Below are 17,670 nucleotides of genomic sequence, written 5' to 3' on the forward strand. Positions count from 1 at the left end.
TATGTGAGCTGCCACCTCTAATTTGAAGTGGTTCAGTTTCAACATAGGTTTATCAACTCAGCAATAACTGAACCTTTGATTGCAACCTTATTTTGATTGCAACCTTATGGAGACTGACCAGGAGAGGGATCCTTTGATTGCAACCTTATGGAGACTGACCAGGAGAGGGATCTTGGGGTCGTGGTGGACAGCTCATTGAAAGTGTCAACTCAATGTGCAGCAGCTGTGAAAAAGGTCAATTCCATGCTAGGGATCATTAGGAAGGGGATTGAAAATAAAACTGCTAATATTATAATGCCCTTTGGTGTGACCATACTTGGAGTACTGCGTACAATTCTGGTCACATCTAAAAAATGACATTGTAGAGCTGGAAAAGGTGCAGAAGAGGGCAGCCAAGATGATCAAGGGCCTAGAGCATCTTTCTTATGAGGCAAGGCTACAACACCTGTGGCTTTTTAGTTTAGAAAAAAAGACGACTGCGGGGAGACATGATAGAGGTCTATAAAATCATGCATGGTGTGGAGAAAGTGGATACAGAGAAATTCTTCTCCCTCTCACATAACAGTAGAACCAGGGGTCATCCCATGAAATTGATTGCCAGGAAATCTAGGACCAACAAATGCAAGTACTTGTTTACACTACGCATAATCCACTTATGGGATTCTCTTCCACAAGATATGGGGACAGCCAACAACCTGGATGGCTTTAAGAAGGGTTTGGATAACTCCATGGAGGAGAGGTCTATCAAGAGCTATTAGTCAGAGGGCTATAGGCCACCTTCAGCCTCAAAGGCAGGATGCTTCTGAGTACCAGTTGCAGGGGAGTAACAGCAGGAGAGAGGGCATGCCCTCAACTCCTGCCTGTGGCTTCCAGCAGCATCTGGTGGGCCACTGTGCGAAAAAGGATGCTGGATTAGATGGGCCTTGGGCCTGATCCAGCAGGGCTGTTCTTATGTTCTTTTGGTCTTTTTCAAACTGCATACCAGCTTTCATTCAGCAGTCTTTTTATAGATACTCTTAAACCCCAGCACTACTGTTGGAAAAGGAAGTATTGCCAAAGTAAACCCCACTGTTAAGGCTCAAAAGTTGTAAACCACCTGTTATGAGTTCTTCTGATGCTAAGTGAAGCAAGTGTTCACTGATTTTAGCTACATATAGGAAGCATATTATCAACGCTCCAACATGTCAGAGATATGAAAGCGTACCTATAAATTTAGGTTGAACATGTGCTTAATGCCCATTCAAATTTAAATTTTTAACTGTGTTGATAAGATTTAACAACTAGATTTGTGCAGTCTTATAATATTAAGAAAGAATCAAACCGGCAGTAGGCATTTCCACAGTTGATTCTTTTCTTCTTCAAGTCAGAATGCGAGCAGGTGGGCTGGTAATTTTTGTGGGCTTGTTCACAGGACAGGAATTCTATGCACAAGGAATCTTACAAAGCTACTATCTACAGCAAATATGAAAATGAAACTACTCTTGTGCTTGGCTCACTTCTGGAGAGACTTGAGACCTTTAAAAATTGTTTCTCCTGCCAATTGCAGAACTTATGTTGGGCTAAATTATCCACAGAACAACATTATCCACGAAAATTTCTAGCAAGTGATTTAAGAACAACCTTTTATAAAAGCAATAAGAAGTATTAAATATGAAGCTAACCTGAACGCTTCGAAGAAGATCTGTAATAATTTCTGCTGCATGCTGGCATCTATCTGGAGGTCCTGTGATTTGGGCTATTCTGTCTGGAGTTGTCCCATCATCTGGAAGAAAGATTGAATATTTGAACAAGCTTCCTTTATTTTTTTTAGCTTTTTAAAACAGACTTTAACAAAAATTCTTGTACTATTAACAACCCACCTGGTTTAAACTGGATCCTCACACCAGCATCATTCTGAATCTTTTTGATCATTTCTCCATTTCTTCCAATTACAATGCCAACAGCAAATCGAGGAATTGGGACCTTAAGATACAAAATGTATTGTCAACAAATGTAAACTATGTCAATATCTAAAACCAAACTAAAAAGATTTAATGTATAGCTTTATATAACCAGATTATTTTAACACACCTCAAACTCAACGCCAGCCCACATAAAGGAGAAAGGAAAAGGATTAGTAAAATAGTTCAAAGAAAACAGGGTACTTAAACGTTTTTCTAGAACCACAATGATTCTGGTCTTACAAAATTGATATTTTTCAAATCATCTGTACTGCAATCAATGTAACAGGGAAGAATCTATACAGTTATCAACCATTAATGCATCCAATTCTATCCTGACCAAGATTTTTATGTTAGGTATATTACCAAGCAGTTCTTCACTATATGATATAATTTTGAAGGCCATTCATCGGTTTCTGTTCAAATAATGTATTTGTGCATAAAGAAAAAGGTACTGTAATCAAGTAGCCAACAAATGATTGCACAAGATGTTATACTCACATCTAGGCCTTCATTGCCTCCTATTCTTGACCCATATTCGTTGCGTACTTCTCTAAAACCACCTTGATCACGAATTAGGTCTAAAACCATTTCCTTGGCTTGCTAAAAGAGAATTAAGTACAATTTAGATTAGATACAGTGGACGACATCCAAACTAACTTTGCACCGATGCAGCAGCATGAAATATGTCCCTCAGGGTCTCCCCCAACCCAGAGCAAAGTATTTTCAAAAGGTTCAGGTGTTGAAGACAAAAAGGGGAATTACCAAAAATCATGCCCTCCCCCCACCTTGTGCAACAGAAAATGCTGTTCCATTGGCACAGCCAGTAATCTTGGAATTTTAAGAAGTTTTAAAATCTCTCCTTACTTGAACTTTGTAAGGATCTCCTGTGATCCTAAGAGGTTTATCTGCACCAGTGTTCTGTGGTCCATCTTGAATCATTACCATTTTAACACCTGCCCGCTCCTATTTAACAAAAATAAATGTGTACAGATTGTGCAGGTTTGAAATGGCTACATATTTACTATTAAAAAAAAAAAAGAGGAAAACCCCTCAGCATACCTGAAGTTGTTTTATTGTCTCTCCACCTTTCCCGATAACTAATCCTGCTTTACTCGCTGGAATCATAATTTCCTGGACCGCATTTCCTGGACCGTCACCATGATGAAATCCTGGCGTAGGTCTTCCTTTTTCAACTATCTGGTCAAGTAATCTCTTTGCAGACCTTGAAAAATATACATATCTTTACTGTAACAGGATTTTTTTAAAGAAGCACACAACCAGCAGCAAAGAAGCAAGTTCAAATGGGCAATCATTAATAGAATATTTTCCACATGATTCTTTAAGCTTATTTCCTCAAGTGCATTTCTTTTTTGTGTGTTTGATCTGATGCGACTATTTTTTTTCATCCTGCTGAGTAACTAGAGTTTGCAGCATGTGAGAAAAAAGAGTCATGTATGGATTCACTCAGATTATTAGCAACCATATTAAACTTTGAATACTATCATACTTTGTTCTGGGCAGGACAGCTACATAATTACCTACCAGGATTGCATGTAATAATTGAATTCTGGCTTGAAGAGTTCACAACCTGGCTCAGTTTGCCTGATACTTGCCTCAAAACAGCTTTGTGAACCTTGCCAAAAGATTCTTCTATTCATGGGGAATAATTCCATACTTTCACCCCAACATAGAACATTTTGATCTAATTAAGTAGTTGTGTCAAACAAATTTGAACACAGCCTCCTCTCTTCTGAACTAAGCTCTTTTACTATTTGTATAGCACTGTAAACATAATATAGCTAACTATAGGGAGCATCAAAACGAGCATGTCACCCGCACAAAGCTGTGAACTGTCTCCACCTGTTTCTTTGAATCCACTCATCCCCGCCACCACCCCTGCTTTCACCCTGTTTTGGGCAGTTCTCCTCATGAGACTGATCCATAGAGGGGGTACCCGCACTCTAATTGTTCCTCATTGCAGGTTATTGTGATATTAATTAATAAAAATTGCCCTAGTTCATCCAATCACATGTGTCTTGTCATTATTGTGCCTGGGTGTGCAATGTTTAATCGCAGAAAAGTGAGCTGCTTATGAAAGGTACTTTGCAAGAGAGAGTAGCCTATTTGAAGTGGATTGTACAAGTTAAAAGCCCAAAACGGCAATGTTCAAATAAAAAATGGTTGAATTTCTGGCAGAGAAGAATGGGACACAGATCTCAATGCAATACTTCAACTGGGAGGAAAGGATCTAGCCAGAGGCCTAATAAGACAGTGTAATGTACAGTCCAAGTGCACATGCTGTGTAAGGACAAAGAGAACTAAATCCAACTTTCCTCAATGTAGAGAAAGACATAGCAACCTCTTGAGCTAATACACAGTGATATTTGTTGGCCAATGCAGATCAATTCATTGGGGTTAACAAGTATTTGTTAACTTTCTTAGATGATTATTCAAGATATACATTTACTTATTTAATTAGTGAAAAGAACCAAGTACCTGAAAATTGAAGAATGTATTGCAAGAGTTTGCAATAAGTTTAGAAGAAAGCCTCACATTCTGAGATCAGACAATGGAATAATATACAGGAAATGAGATACAAACATGGACAAATGTGTTGGTACCCCTCCACAAAAAAAGAAGAATCCACAACTGTCTCTGAAATAACTTGAAACTGACAAAAGTAATTGGCACCCATCACTGTTTATTCCACATTTAACAAAAATCAGACTTTGCTTTAGAGTTTTGATGCAACAGAATATTTCAAATAACACAAATGAAAATGGCATGGACAAAAGTGATGGGACCCTTAACCTAATATTTTGCTGCACAACCTTTAGAGGCAATCACTGCAAGCAAGCAATTCCAGTAGCTCTCAATGAGACTTCTGCACCTGTCAACAGGTAGTTTGGCCCACTCTTCCTGAGCAAACTGCTCCAGCTGTGCCAGTCAGGTTTGAAGGGTGCCTTCTCCAGACTGCATGCTTCAGTTATTTCCATAGATGTTCGATAGGATTCAAATCAGGGCTCATAGAAGGCCACTTCAGAATAGTCCAATGTTTTCCTCTTAGCCATTCCTGGGTGCTTTTAGCTGTGTGTTTTGGGTCATTATCCTGTTGGAGGATCCATGACCTGCAACTGAAACAGAGCTTTCTGACACTTGGCAGTATGTTTCGCTCCAGAATGTCTTGATAGTCTTGGGATTTCATTGTTCCCTGCACAGACTCAAGGCATCCGGTGCCAGACGCAGCAAAGCAGCCCCAAAACATAACCGAGCCTCCTCCATGTTTCACAGTAGGTATGATGTTCTTTTCTTTGAAAGCTTCATTTCTTCATCTGTGGACATGGAGCTGATGTGACTTGCCCAAAAGCTCCAGTTTTGTCTCATCTGTCTAAAAGACATTCTCCCAGAAGCATTGTGGCTTGTCAATATGCATTTTAGCAAATTCCAGTCTGGCTTGTTTATGTTTTCCTTTCAACAGTGGAGTCCTCCTGGGTCGTCTTCCATTGAGCCCACTGTCACTCAGGAAGTGACAGATGGTGCAATAAGACACTGATGAACCTTGACCTTGGAGTTCAGCTTGTATCTCAAGCTGAGAGCCAGCGTGATGTAGTGGTTAGAGTGCTGGACTAGGACCGGGGAGACCCGAGTTCAAATCCCCATTCAGCCACGCAACTAGCTGGGTGACTCTGGGCCGGTCACTTCTCTCTAAGCCTAACCTACTTCACAGGGTTGTTGTGAAAGAAAAACTCAAGTATGTAGTACACCACTCTGGGCTCCTTGGAGATGCAGCCGCATCCAGGGAGGCTGGACCTTGAACTTCTTAATCATATTTGCAACTGTTGTTACAGGAACATCAAACTGCTTTTGCCTTTAACATGCTTGTCTATAATTTTCTTTCTGATCTCCTCAGACAACTCTCTCCTTTGCTTTCTCTGGACCTTGTTCATTGTGAGACACACGATGATACCAAACAGCAGAGTGACTACTTTTCTCCATTTCAATAGGGTGAATAACTGATTGCATGACTGGAGACATGTGTGATACTAATTCAAGAAAACAGCTAATTTTAAAAAATCACTCTAATCCAATTATTTATCATCTTTTCTAGGGGCACCAACAAATGTGTCCAGGCCACTTTAGACTATTTTTTGTAGAATAAGCAATATTTTATCTCTTTTCACACTTGCTTTGCTTTACATGATGACATATCAAAGGCATGCAGGTATACATGGGACGATTGCTGTTCATTTAGTCACTTTTCAGGAGGCATAAAACACTTTTTTCAATGAACTTTAAGGGCACCAACAAATTTGTCCACGTTTGTAACTGAATATCTGAAAATGGAGGGCACTGACATCAGACGACAATATCATATACTCCAGAATAAAGTGGTGTTGCAGAAAGAACCGGTCTTTAATAGAAATGGCCAGATGCATGCTGTTGGATGCAAGACTACATACTAAGTTTTGGGGAGAGGTAATTATAAGTGCTACTCACTTACAGAAATGACTGCCTACTAAAAAAGTTATAAATACACCACCATTTGAATTGTGGCATGGAAAGAAACCTGATACAAAGCATATTATGTTTTTGGTTCAAAAGAATTATTTATTTATTTACTGAATATATACTGCCTAGTATAGAAATCTCTAGGCAGTGTACAGAATTAAAACATAATAAAACATTTAAAATTCATAAAAAGATAAAAATTGTAGATAAAAACACACATTAAAATTTTAAATTTGATCTCAGTTGAAGGCCTGGGAAAACAGGTATGTCTTCAGGGTCCTCCTAAATATGCCTAGGTACCAAAGTCTAAAAGAACCAATTGAACTACAGGTGTGAGGAAGGGATTTTAGTTGGCTATGCACCAGGATGTAAAGGGTATATAATACATGATCTTGCCACAGAAACTGCAGAAGTGTGTAATGTAGTGTATACTGATGAAAAGAAAAGCCAACTGCTGATTAAATCCCAGATATTAAACTGGATATTCAGATGCAAACAGAGCTGGAAGAAGAAAAGTCAGAAACAAATTGATTTAATTATTGTGCCAACTAACTATCTAGAGCAAAATGAAAACACTCAGGCTCAATCAGAAATAAGGTCCTCAGCAGAAACCAACATATTCTCATATTAGTAGAGAAGAAAACGTGCAGGAGTCCAGTACATGGAAGGATATTGATAAAATGTCAGCTGATCAAACTTGCAACTGGGAGAAAATCTGCACAAGAGATCTAATCTCTACATAAGAATAATACTTGGATACTTACGGAGCTGCCTATGGGAAGAAAAGGTGCAAATGGGTTTTTTTTAAGTAAAGCACGATGAATATGTCCAACGCCATAAAGCAAGACTAGTAGCTAAATGATAATCTCAGAAATATGGTGAGGATTATGATGAAATTTTTGCCCCAGTAGTAAAACCCTCTTCTATAAGAATGCTCCTTTGTATTGCAGCCGCAAGAAAAATGTATGTAGACCATTTGGATGTCAAAAATGCATTTTTACATGGTGAAATTGAGGACATTTACACTGAGCAACCACCAGGGTTTGAGGTAAGGAAGGACTTGAGTGTAAGCTCCAAAAGAGAATTTATGGTCTAAAGCAAGCAGCAAGAGCCTGGAATAGAACGGAAAAGCTGACTCATGTCTATATTCAAGGCTTAGAAACAATAGATTGACTTAAATACTATGTTGATGATTTGATTGTTGTCAAAACAGAGCAGATCAAGATGAGATTTGTAGAGCATTTAAGTAGATACAGAAGTAACACAACTGGGGAACATTTCCTATTATCTTGGAATACAAATACAAAGAGAACAAGATGGAGGTTATTTTCTTAATCAGAAACAAAAGATAAAGGATCTTTTAGAATGTCTAGGTCTCACAGATGCCAACCAAGTCAGCACACCAATGGAAGCTAGTTTCTTGAAGCAAGATGCAAACAGTGAGCTTCTTCCAGACCATGGGCAATACAGGAAAACAACTGGGAAACTTCTATATAATATTGCCACAGTAACAAGACCAGACATTGCTTGAGATTTGGGAATTTTAAGCAGGAAAGGGAGTACACCCACCAAAATTGACTGAATTGCAGTTAAAAGACTGGGTGGGTATCTTAAAAGTTACTAGGGATGTGCACGGACCGGTTCGGAGGCCATTCTACTGGCCTCCAGACTGGTCCAGACATGGACGGTTCGGAAGGGTAGGGTGGGGGGTTCCATTAAGGGCGGGGGGGGCGCTTTACTTACCCCTCCCGCGCTTTCCACCTTTGGCGCCGTAGTTATTTTGTAAACAATCGGGCAGCAGGATACCTCCCTGCCGCCCCCTTCAATGCCGCCCCCTTCCCCCCCTCAATGCCACTCTTTAGAAATGGGCGGGCGACAGAGAGATTTCCTCCCGCCCGCTTCCCTGCCAGCAGGCTGCAAACGTCTGTAAGAAGTCTTTTGCACGCACACGCAAAAGACTTCTTACAGACTTTTGCAGCCTGCTGGCAGGGAAGGGGGCGGGAGGAAATCTCTGTCGCCCGCCCGTTTCTAAAGAGCGGCATGGGGGGGGGGAAGGGGGCGGCAGAGAGGTATCCCGCCGCCCAATTGTTTACAAGAGGAGGAGCCATCATCAATTGAAGCGGGCGGCAAGGAGAGATCCTGCCACCTGATTTTTACAATAACTATGGCGCCAAAGGTGGAAAGTGCGGGAGGGGTAAGTAAAGCCCCACCCCACCCTTATTGGAACCCCCCACCCCAGTGCCGGACCGCAGCTCCGCGGTTCCGTGCACACCCCTAAAAGTTACAGCTAAAACAGATTGCCAACAAGTAATACTCTTAGACTAGTGGGCTATGTGGATGAAGACTGGGCAAAGTGGATACCTGTTCCACCTCTTTTATGGAGATGGAGCAATTAATTGGTGCAGTTGAAAGCAAAACACTGTTGCTCTTTCCTCCATGGAAGTGGAATGTGTTTTAGCTACTCAGGTTTGCCAGAAAATGGCACAGTTACACAAACTGTTGCAAGACTTTGGAGTTGATGAACTGAAACCAACTGAATTGTTTGAGGACAAGGTTGTATTTTACTTTCACAAATGGAAAAAAAAATCCAGTATATTGAGACAAAATACCATTAAGTAAGTGATGCACAGGAAAATATTTCATGGAGTTGAAATACTGCCCAATGTTAGCAGATGTTCTCACAAAGCCATTGCCAAGATATACTTTATGAGATTTTGTTGAAGGCTATTGACTGTGGGTGACTCTGGGCCAGTCACTTCACTCTCAGCCTAACCTACTTCACAGGGTTGTTGTGAGGAGAAACTTAAGTATGGAGTACACCGCTCTGGGCTCCTTGGAGGAAAAGCGGGATATAAAATGTAAAATAATAATAATAATAACCACAACAACAACCATCAGCCAATTACAAAAAGCAACTTTACTGGGAACAGCCTATATTCTGCGATGATATCTATAATAATAACAGCAACAACAATGATAATAAAATTCAGCCACCCCAGGTCCTTGGGAAGGACTCAATGTCTGGATAAAACAAACCAGTCAATAACACCTGTCTGACTGTGTTGTCAACAACAACAACAAGTCTCTCTCTCTGTATGTGATCTTTTAGTTTATTAATAAATCAATATTTGTTTTTTGAACTCAACCTACTGTCTCCAGACAATCTCTTGGGCTGAACCCCTTTACCCACAGAGAATACTCTGCTGTGTGAGAACTTTAATGTTTCTTCTCACACCTCTTAACACTAACACCACAGAACATGTGTTAGAAGCATCAAAATAATGTTATTTCTTTATAGTAGTATATCCTTTCTATGAATGAAAATTTAAAAAAATTGAGAGCAACACTTTCAAATCTGAGGATTGTACAGTAACAGAACAAAATAAGCTACTACCGGTAACTAATATATTCACTAAATTATAACTTTAAGACAGACATCAAACAAGTCATACGTCTGACCAAATATGAATAAAAACTGTGATAATGCTGTTCCCTGCCACTTTCATGTGACTGCGAGGGGGCGGGCGGGGCCATGCTCCCGGGCCTTTGAGGCAAGCACGGAGGCTGCCATTTTGGACTCTGCCACGTGACTCGGACCAGCCAATCAGATTTCAGGAGTGGCATTTTAAGAGGTCGGCTCCATAGCACACGCTCTTAGTTGCTTGGATGGAGAAGCCCTCCCTCCCACCCATTTCAGTGAGGGAAGTCCAATCACCATTTGGGGCCAAGTAGGAAATTTTTTGGGTCACGCCTGATTGGCCTTGGTTTGGCCTTTTTTAGCCTACTTCTTACTGAAACCGATTTAGGGTTGTCACCTTTTGATTGGTCACTTTGCAATGAGTGCGGGTTAGTTAGTGTATTAATTGGTGTTTGACTAGAGGATCGTTTAATGATGAGTAGGTAAGTCGAGGAACTTAAAGTTCCTCGAAGTAGGAACTTTAAAGTTCCTGAAGGTTTTAGCACTTAGCACTTACATTTATATACCGCTCTATAGCTGGAAGCTCTCTAAACGGTTTACAATGATTTAGCATATTGCTCTCCAACATTCTGGGTACTCATTTTACCGACCTCGGAAGGATGGAAGGCTGAGTCAACCTTGAGCCCCTGGTCAGGATCGAACTTGTAACCTTCTGGTTACAGGGCGGCAGTTTTACCACTGCGCCACCAGGGGCTCGTTTTGTGGCCCTTGGGCTGGGAGCTGCCCCTGCTCAGGGGCATGCTGGCACTCACCACTTAAGAGTTTTTGCAGCCTGGGCGGGTGGGGCTGTCTGACCTCCCCTCAGCAGGGTTTCATCCCACGACTGCTATGATGTCTGGATTCAGTCCGGGCAGAACTAACACCTAGTTTGTCACCCATGGTTGGCCAGTCCTCCTTATGAAACTGACCCTTAGTTGGGGTAACTGCACTCTGAGTTATATTGACTCTTGGTGACCATGAGTAATGTGGTTTTCTTTGGTAGAATACAGGAGGGGTTTACCATTGCCATCTTCTTCGCAGTAGGAGATGATGCCTTTCAGCATTAATTTATATGGCTTCAGATTTCACAGGTGTATCTAGTACATTTTTGGACTATTTTTGGTCTATTCTTCACGGCTTTACAAGTCTCTCTGAGCTTAGTGTTCTTTGTTCTGCTCCATTAAAAAAAAAGACATAAAACACAGTTTGTCTAGTTAAAGATTTTTAGGAAACACTTACTGTACTGACTCTGGAGTACCAGTTAACATGCAAGATCTTTCAGGTAAGCCACCACTATCTGAAAAATGGAAGCCATACAGAATGAGTATTAAACAAGCAATGAAACATTTGTTAGCAGTTACATACATAAGATTTAATCACACTTCTGAAACAGATATTCAAATTCAACTGTTCAAAGTTTGTTTACATTTTAATCACATTTCCCCCCAAAATATGTCTCAAATTTGTACTCCATACCAACTGGTAAATAATTTAAGACCATAAGTATAAATGTTTGCAACATTAATAGCCAATATATATACTTGTTACTAACAATATATGAAATGAAATTACCAGGTGCAATCTGTATTTTGCATCCAGATTCTTGCTGTATGCGAGATATCTGTTCTCCTCCTCTGCCAATTACTTGAGAAGTAGAAAAATAAACCAGAGTTATTGCACTAATAAACTTTGCTATAGTTTTTATTATATTATCTTAAGTTTACACTACTTACTGAATCCAACCATTCCATCAGGAACTTTGTATTCTTCTGTCATTACAGACCTAAACAAGATACAATAGAAACTAACATTTGCACCTAGCTCGTAATTCAGTCTCTTCTATAAATAACTAGTTACATTGTGTTCTGTGCCCCCAAACTGATTTTTGTTTGGTAAAATTTGCGAAGTGTTTAACCGAAGTGTTTAACAAATGATTAAAACACTTTTTACTACTGGTTTCAACAAAGTTCACTTTGGCTCTAGGAGCCAATCCAAAAATTTAGGCCAGACAACCCTCTGCTCCATACAAGGGCTAGACTCATTGCTCGCTCTCAGAAATGTCTTGAGCTCCTTGCTTGTTCACTCATCCTCCTGGCTGCATCTGTCTCAGTCAGATGGACATGAATGGATAGAGGGTGTAGCTGAGTGAGAGCCAACTAACTCTCAGCAAAACCCTATCCCCATGGAAAGATGGGCTCCCTCTAGCTTGCACACGCTTTCCCTAGTCATGTCTGTCTGGCTCAGACAGATGTAATCAGGACGAGTGAAAAAGCAAGACGGGGTTGATTGCTGCCTCCTCTTCCTGGTTGCATCTGTATAGGTCAAGCAGGTGATGGACCAACATGACCAGGAGGATGAGCAAGCAACCACACTTGAGTCTGAAACGTTTCAGAGGCCATTATAGAGGCCGTCTGCTGTGCATGCACCCGCTAATTCCGGTGACTTATGGCGACGAAAGGGGGAAGGGGTGGCAGGGAGGTACGCTGCCGCCCCATGGGTTTCTGTAAAAACAGAGTGCCGGCAGGGGGAAAGCGGCGTGAGGGTTAAGTGCACCCTCCCACGCCCTTAAGGAGCCACCGCCGCCAAAATGTGGCTGAGCCGTTTCGGGCTCAAGCCTACCCCACTTTGAGTGATTAGTCCTGCTCTGGTCAAGTTTTGAGGAAGCAAGACAGCAGCAGGTTGTTCCTACCTAATTGTTCTTGCACACATGCATAGTCACACTTGTGGCTCAGGCAGGCAATGGACTTGCGTGACCAAGGGGGTCAATCAATAGCCAGTTTCAGCATATTGGATCCACTACGGATGGTTATAGCTTTTATTATATGCAATATTGCACAATGTTTTATAAGCTTCCAGAAGAACCCAAAAGGAAGCAGTTACTTTCTATAAGAATCAGTTTAAGAAAGGATCCTACCTCTGTTGCTGATGCATAGGCGGTAACTGACTTCCAAAAGCTGAAATGAAATATTAAAACACTTTGATCATTAATGTCATAAAATGCTCTATAATAAAACATGCCACATAAAGACCCAGTTTAGACTTCAGCAAACCCTAGTTTGTTACATGCATGAGTCACAGCAATTCTTGAACCTGTGTGCTCCTCTTTCCTACTCCCTTGCACACCAGAGAAAAAGATCAGAGGATTTCATTTGCTGTTCTGGAACAAATGGACAATAGAACTTTCTAGTTTCCTTTCTTTGCACATGAAGAAATGAAAATGACACAGAAGCACATGCGTCCAAGGGTCAGTGCAGACTGTGCACATGACAAACCACGGTGATTTGTTGTTTCAAACTAAGCCATAACCTACTACCAGAACATATAAAGTGGTTTTTTTTTAAAAAAAAAATTAAGACATTTGTAAATATAACTGCAATCAATTTTCCTAGTCATGCCAAATCTGCCAAGTCAACCCAAACTGTTATGACGTCTTTCACACTACACTACTGGAGGACTGTACAATAGGGATGTGCACAAACCTTTTACGGGCCTCCAATCCGATTCAACAAACTGGCGGTTCTGCTGGTTCCAAGGTGGGGGGGATAGCTTTAAGGACAGGGGAGGGTGCACTTACACACACACACCCGGCGCTCGGTGTAAAAATAGTCTGGCGGGTGACAGTGCACCTCCTTGCTGCCCCGTTGATCCCCCGACTGGAAGTGCCCTGTACATGTGCACGCCGCCTACCTACGACACACGCCGGCCAGTTCTGGTGATCGACGGGGGACCGACAGGGCGGCAAGGAGGTATGCTGCCACTCTGCTGGGTTGTTTTTACAAAGAGCGCCAGAGGGGGAAGGTGTGTGCACCCACCCCTCCTTAAAGCTACCCCCCACCCATCATCGGCTCAAATAACAATAGTTCTGTGCACACCACTACTGTACAATGGCTCAGCTCAGATTGAACATGAAACTGAATTGGCACTGAGAACGAGCCTGAAAGGTGCCTCAAGCATGTACATTCCCTCCTCTTCTCAAGCTTAATTAGATCCTTCTTAGCTTATAGCAAATCATAGTTGGCCGTTAGGTCCAAACCAACAAGTTTTCTATACTTGATATGCAAACTAGAGTCAGGTCCAAACCACACCATTAATACACCAGTCTGTGTTTAATGGCAAACTATGTCACCAACTATTTAAGGCAATATACAAAGGGACGAAGATGCTAGAGGCCAGGCTTGTTTTAATCCATGGTTCGGCATTACATCTTAACCAAGTCTGTGTGCCCTCTATTAACACAACATTTATAGGACTCCAAACATTAGGCCAGTGATTATCAAAACATAGGGAAAGGTATGGACCATTGCTCAAGTTTTAGAAATATAGAAATAAAAACCCAAAAAGTCAGTGCACCACAATAACTGTGCAATAGTACTAGAAATGCTGGAGCCATGAAAAGTTAAGTTTTCGGGAAAACTTGCAATTTTGATCAAATCTAAACTTTACATAAAATGTATTGAGTGTTCTTTAGCAATTCATGTGTTATTACTGTTTAATATATTTTTAGGACAATAAAATGGGCAGTACCTATAGTATTTCACTGGATACTGCCCCATTTTCTTCAGCTTTTAGTCAACTAAATACCTAGTTTTGGTGATGGAACTGCAAGCTGCTGTACCTTAAATGTACCTTGCCAGATGTATTTAAGAAAAACATTTTAAACTGAAAAACAGAAACATTGTTTCTAACAAAAAAGAAGGCTATATTATTTGGCTTAGAAATAGACCCCAATGTTATGCAGAAACAGAAATGACCCGATTTCAGAGAAAATAGTGCGATAAAGCTTTTAAGACAGGGTCCCACATTTCAGTAGATCACCCAGCCTTTTTCCACTTTAGAGTGAGATAAGATCACCCCGACAGTTGCACTAACATGGGAAATCCCTGCTCATTTCTCCAAATGCAAGCTGGCGAGAAACGCAGATTTTAGCAGTTTCACTACTGGACAAGCAAGGTGTAGCCCCTCACCTAAAAAGCAGTACCAGCCTTTCCCTCTGCCTCTACAGAGGCTGGGGGTAGCTGTTCTACTGCAAGCATAGCTGAAGCACCCCGAGTGCTACATCAGCGCAGCATCAAACAAGTCACCTGCTCCTCTCCCGATTCCATAGGCTCGAGTCCTGGGCTGCACTCAACCCTCTTTCCTCTCACTTCAGTATGCTTACAAATGATCTCAGCCCACGCAACCAAGTCATAGTTGGTTTCGGCCCACCAGAGCATTTGAGCCATCAAAGGAAAGGGCAACCACAATTTTTGACTTGGCTACCAAAGTCATTTAAAGTTTGTGGACTCCTGTCCACAATAGGGGTGTGCACAAACTATTCGATCCCAATTGGTTCGCCTCGAACCAGGCCACGTCAACTGCAAACTGGACTAGAGGCTACCTGGTCCGCGATCAAACCGAACCAAGCACAGTACATGATGGAACAGTCTGGGATTGAGGGGCTATGCTTGTAAATGGGAATCAGGAGAGGATTCCCCTTTCAAGCAAAGGGGTTGGAGAATCCTTACAAAGTCTTCTAAAGGGCAGCAGTGCGGGGGGCACCTTTAAAAGTAGATTAAGGTTCTTACTGGCCCAGCGGCAGCACTTTGAAAAAAGTGTTCTAATTTTTTTTCCAGTGAGTGGAAAGAGTTGTGTTCTGAGTGGCAGTATCAAAGCAATGTTTACTCATAATTCTCTCTCACATGGAAATATTTAATATGCAAAAATCCCCCCCACACACAATCCCTCTAGCTACACTCCTCCCCGTCCCACTCTACACACCACACACATCCCTCTACAAACACACAGTCCCTCTAGGCACACTCACATCCACCCTCCCTCTAGGTACACTCCTTTCTGAGCCATCAAGACACAAGATCTGCAATTGCAAGAAAGCACTTGCATAGCCCCTCGAACCACCAATCCGGTTTAGTCAAATGAACTGAATCAGTTCATGGACCAGCGTTTCAGTTCAAATTTGAACAGAACTGCAAATTTTGGTTCGTTCACATCCCTAGTCTAAAAGCATTCAAGTTTATATTGAGCCAAATTTTGTTACAATACTGGATTCTTTAATAGTGTATTATCCACAGTAAATTCACAAAACTATATTCTAAACTACTCATCTTGAAAGCAATATTTTCTATATATTTATTTCTCTAAGACGTATCCATGGCTAATCCTATGCGTTGCTGCTCTCACAAGAGTTCACGAGCAGCTGCCGATTAGCCATGGGGACGGAGAGAAAATGGCGACGTTGCCAACTGGTTGGGGGAGAAATGGTGGTGGAGGCTGGCCAGCCGGTCGAGAAAACAGTGGCAGGCAGAAGGAGGCGGTGGAGGAGGGGAAGTGGCGGTCAGCTGCGGAGGGAGAATGAGCTGGGGGGGAGGGGAAGAACATACTAGGGCGGGGGGGGCAAAATGGGGCTGAAGAGGGGGAAAACGGGGAGAACTAGGGGCACAGATGCTCTGTGCCAGGTCAGCTAGTAAACATTATTTAGACAGTAAATAATTATCCTCGAAAACATTTAAATTACTCAAACAGATTCTGAACATTCCCTTTGATTTTTCACACGTTTCAGAACACTGAAGATTTGGATCAATTGAACAAGCTAAATAGATGAGAGAGAAAATGGTGAAATATGAAGCTGGTGTCTGTGGCAGCTGGTACACCATAGTGCAAGAGTCATATGCTTGCCAGCTTCTAGATTGCATTCCTCAACCAAAAACCTAAAGGTGTGCATTGTGTGACATTTGAGACTACATACAATCCAAATAACGATGAACAGAAGGAACAGAACTGTTCCACAGAAGTTTATGGAAGCACTAATAAAACACACAGTGCTAAAATAAGTTACATTCTGATAGTAGTTTTAATGGCTGCAGAAGCATGCATGTGCAAACATGAAAACTGCACAAGCAGAAAATATCTTTGGATCTGATTTCACATTCCTTTGGATACTGTTTCATATCCTTCACATTCACATCACCTCAGCATGAATTGTAAAACAGAGCTTCTGCGGGTAGAACACCACCTCTAGATCCAATCTAGTAGCTCCAACAAGTTTAATTTTCCCTAAAATTTCAAATTCTGGATCTTAGCAAAAAGACCCAGAAAACATTTCTCTCTAGTGTTAGCACTCTAAACTTAGAAGACTTCTGCAAAAAAGGTTTCTACTAAACGCTACAGTAAAGAGGCAAAGCAGAGCCTAGCTTAGCACAAGCAAAATTCAAATTTATGCATAGCCACAGAGTATGTATTTATTATCTTTATGTTGCAGCCACACACTGCTGAGCTTTGAATTTCCTATCTCACCATTACATGAAGCAAAGCAAAGACAAAGGATAATAGCAAATGACTTTAAGCGCTTATCAACTTGGGTGTGTTGCCATTTAACAAGCATACTGTAAACCAATTAATTCACACAATAGTTAGATTCAGAGTATGTTTGTGAGCCTCACATTTTAAATGCTTAACATTTAATCTAATATTCTATTCTATTCTATTATTCCATAAAAAGATTTACTTAATTACTCTATTTATATGATTAACTACAGACTAACCTGCAGCTGATTCTACACAAGTCTTTATTGGCTTATAACAAAACTAGTTACTTGAATAGAAATTCTGCTTGAAATTTTACTTTGAATAGCTCAAAACAGCTCCCCCCCCATTTATTCTCTCTTCATTGTTGCCCATCCAGAGAGAATGCTGCTCCCCACTGCCACAATTTGTGGAGTGAAGAGGTTGTGCGCCTGGGGCAGGCATGCGGGGCACCATCTTGGC

The 17,670-nt window shown here is 41.3% G+C and overlaps 1 protein-coding gene across 10 annotated transcripts in view; it reads right to left on the reverse strand.

Moving 5' to 3' along the window:
• The window catches only part of FUBP1 (far upstream element binding protein 1), a 60,367-nt gene that overhangs the window by 35,357 nt on the left and 7,340 nt on the right, over positions 1-17,670 (reverse strand). For all 10 annotated transcript variants that reach the window (XR_008306538.1, XR_008306537.1, XM_053247950.1 and 7 more), the window contains 9 exons: positions 12,824-12,863; positions 11,643-11,692; positions 11,482-11,553; positions 11,149-11,206; positions 3,003-3,165; positions 2,808-2,906; positions 2,442-2,543; positions 1,860-1,962; positions 1,662-1,762 (listed from right to left, as the gene is read on the reverse strand). Coding sequence is in view for 8 of the 10 variants with exons in the window: in XM_053247950.1 (XP_053103925.1) it covers positions 1,662-1,762; positions 1,860-1,962; positions 2,442-2,543; positions 2,808-2,906; positions 3,003-3,165; positions 11,149-11,206; positions 11,482-11,553; positions 11,643-11,692; positions 12,824-12,863 (788 nt within the window). In the remaining 2 variants the exon portion in view is untranslated. The remainder of the gene's footprint in view (positions 1-1,661; positions 1,763-1,859; positions 1,963-2,441; positions 2,544-2,807; positions 2,907-3,002; positions 3,166-11,148; positions 11,207-11,481; positions 11,554-11,642; positions 11,693-12,823; positions 12,864-17,670) is intronic.

The sequence above is a fragment of the Hemicordylus capensis genome, chromosome 4 (genome assembly GCF_027244095.1).
Source record: "Hemicordylus capensis ecotype Gifberg chromosome 4, rHemCap1.1.pri, whole genome shotgun sequence".
Lineage (NCBI taxonomy): Eukaryota > Metazoa > Chordata > Lepidosauria > Squamata > Cordylidae > Hemicordylus > Hemicordylus capensis.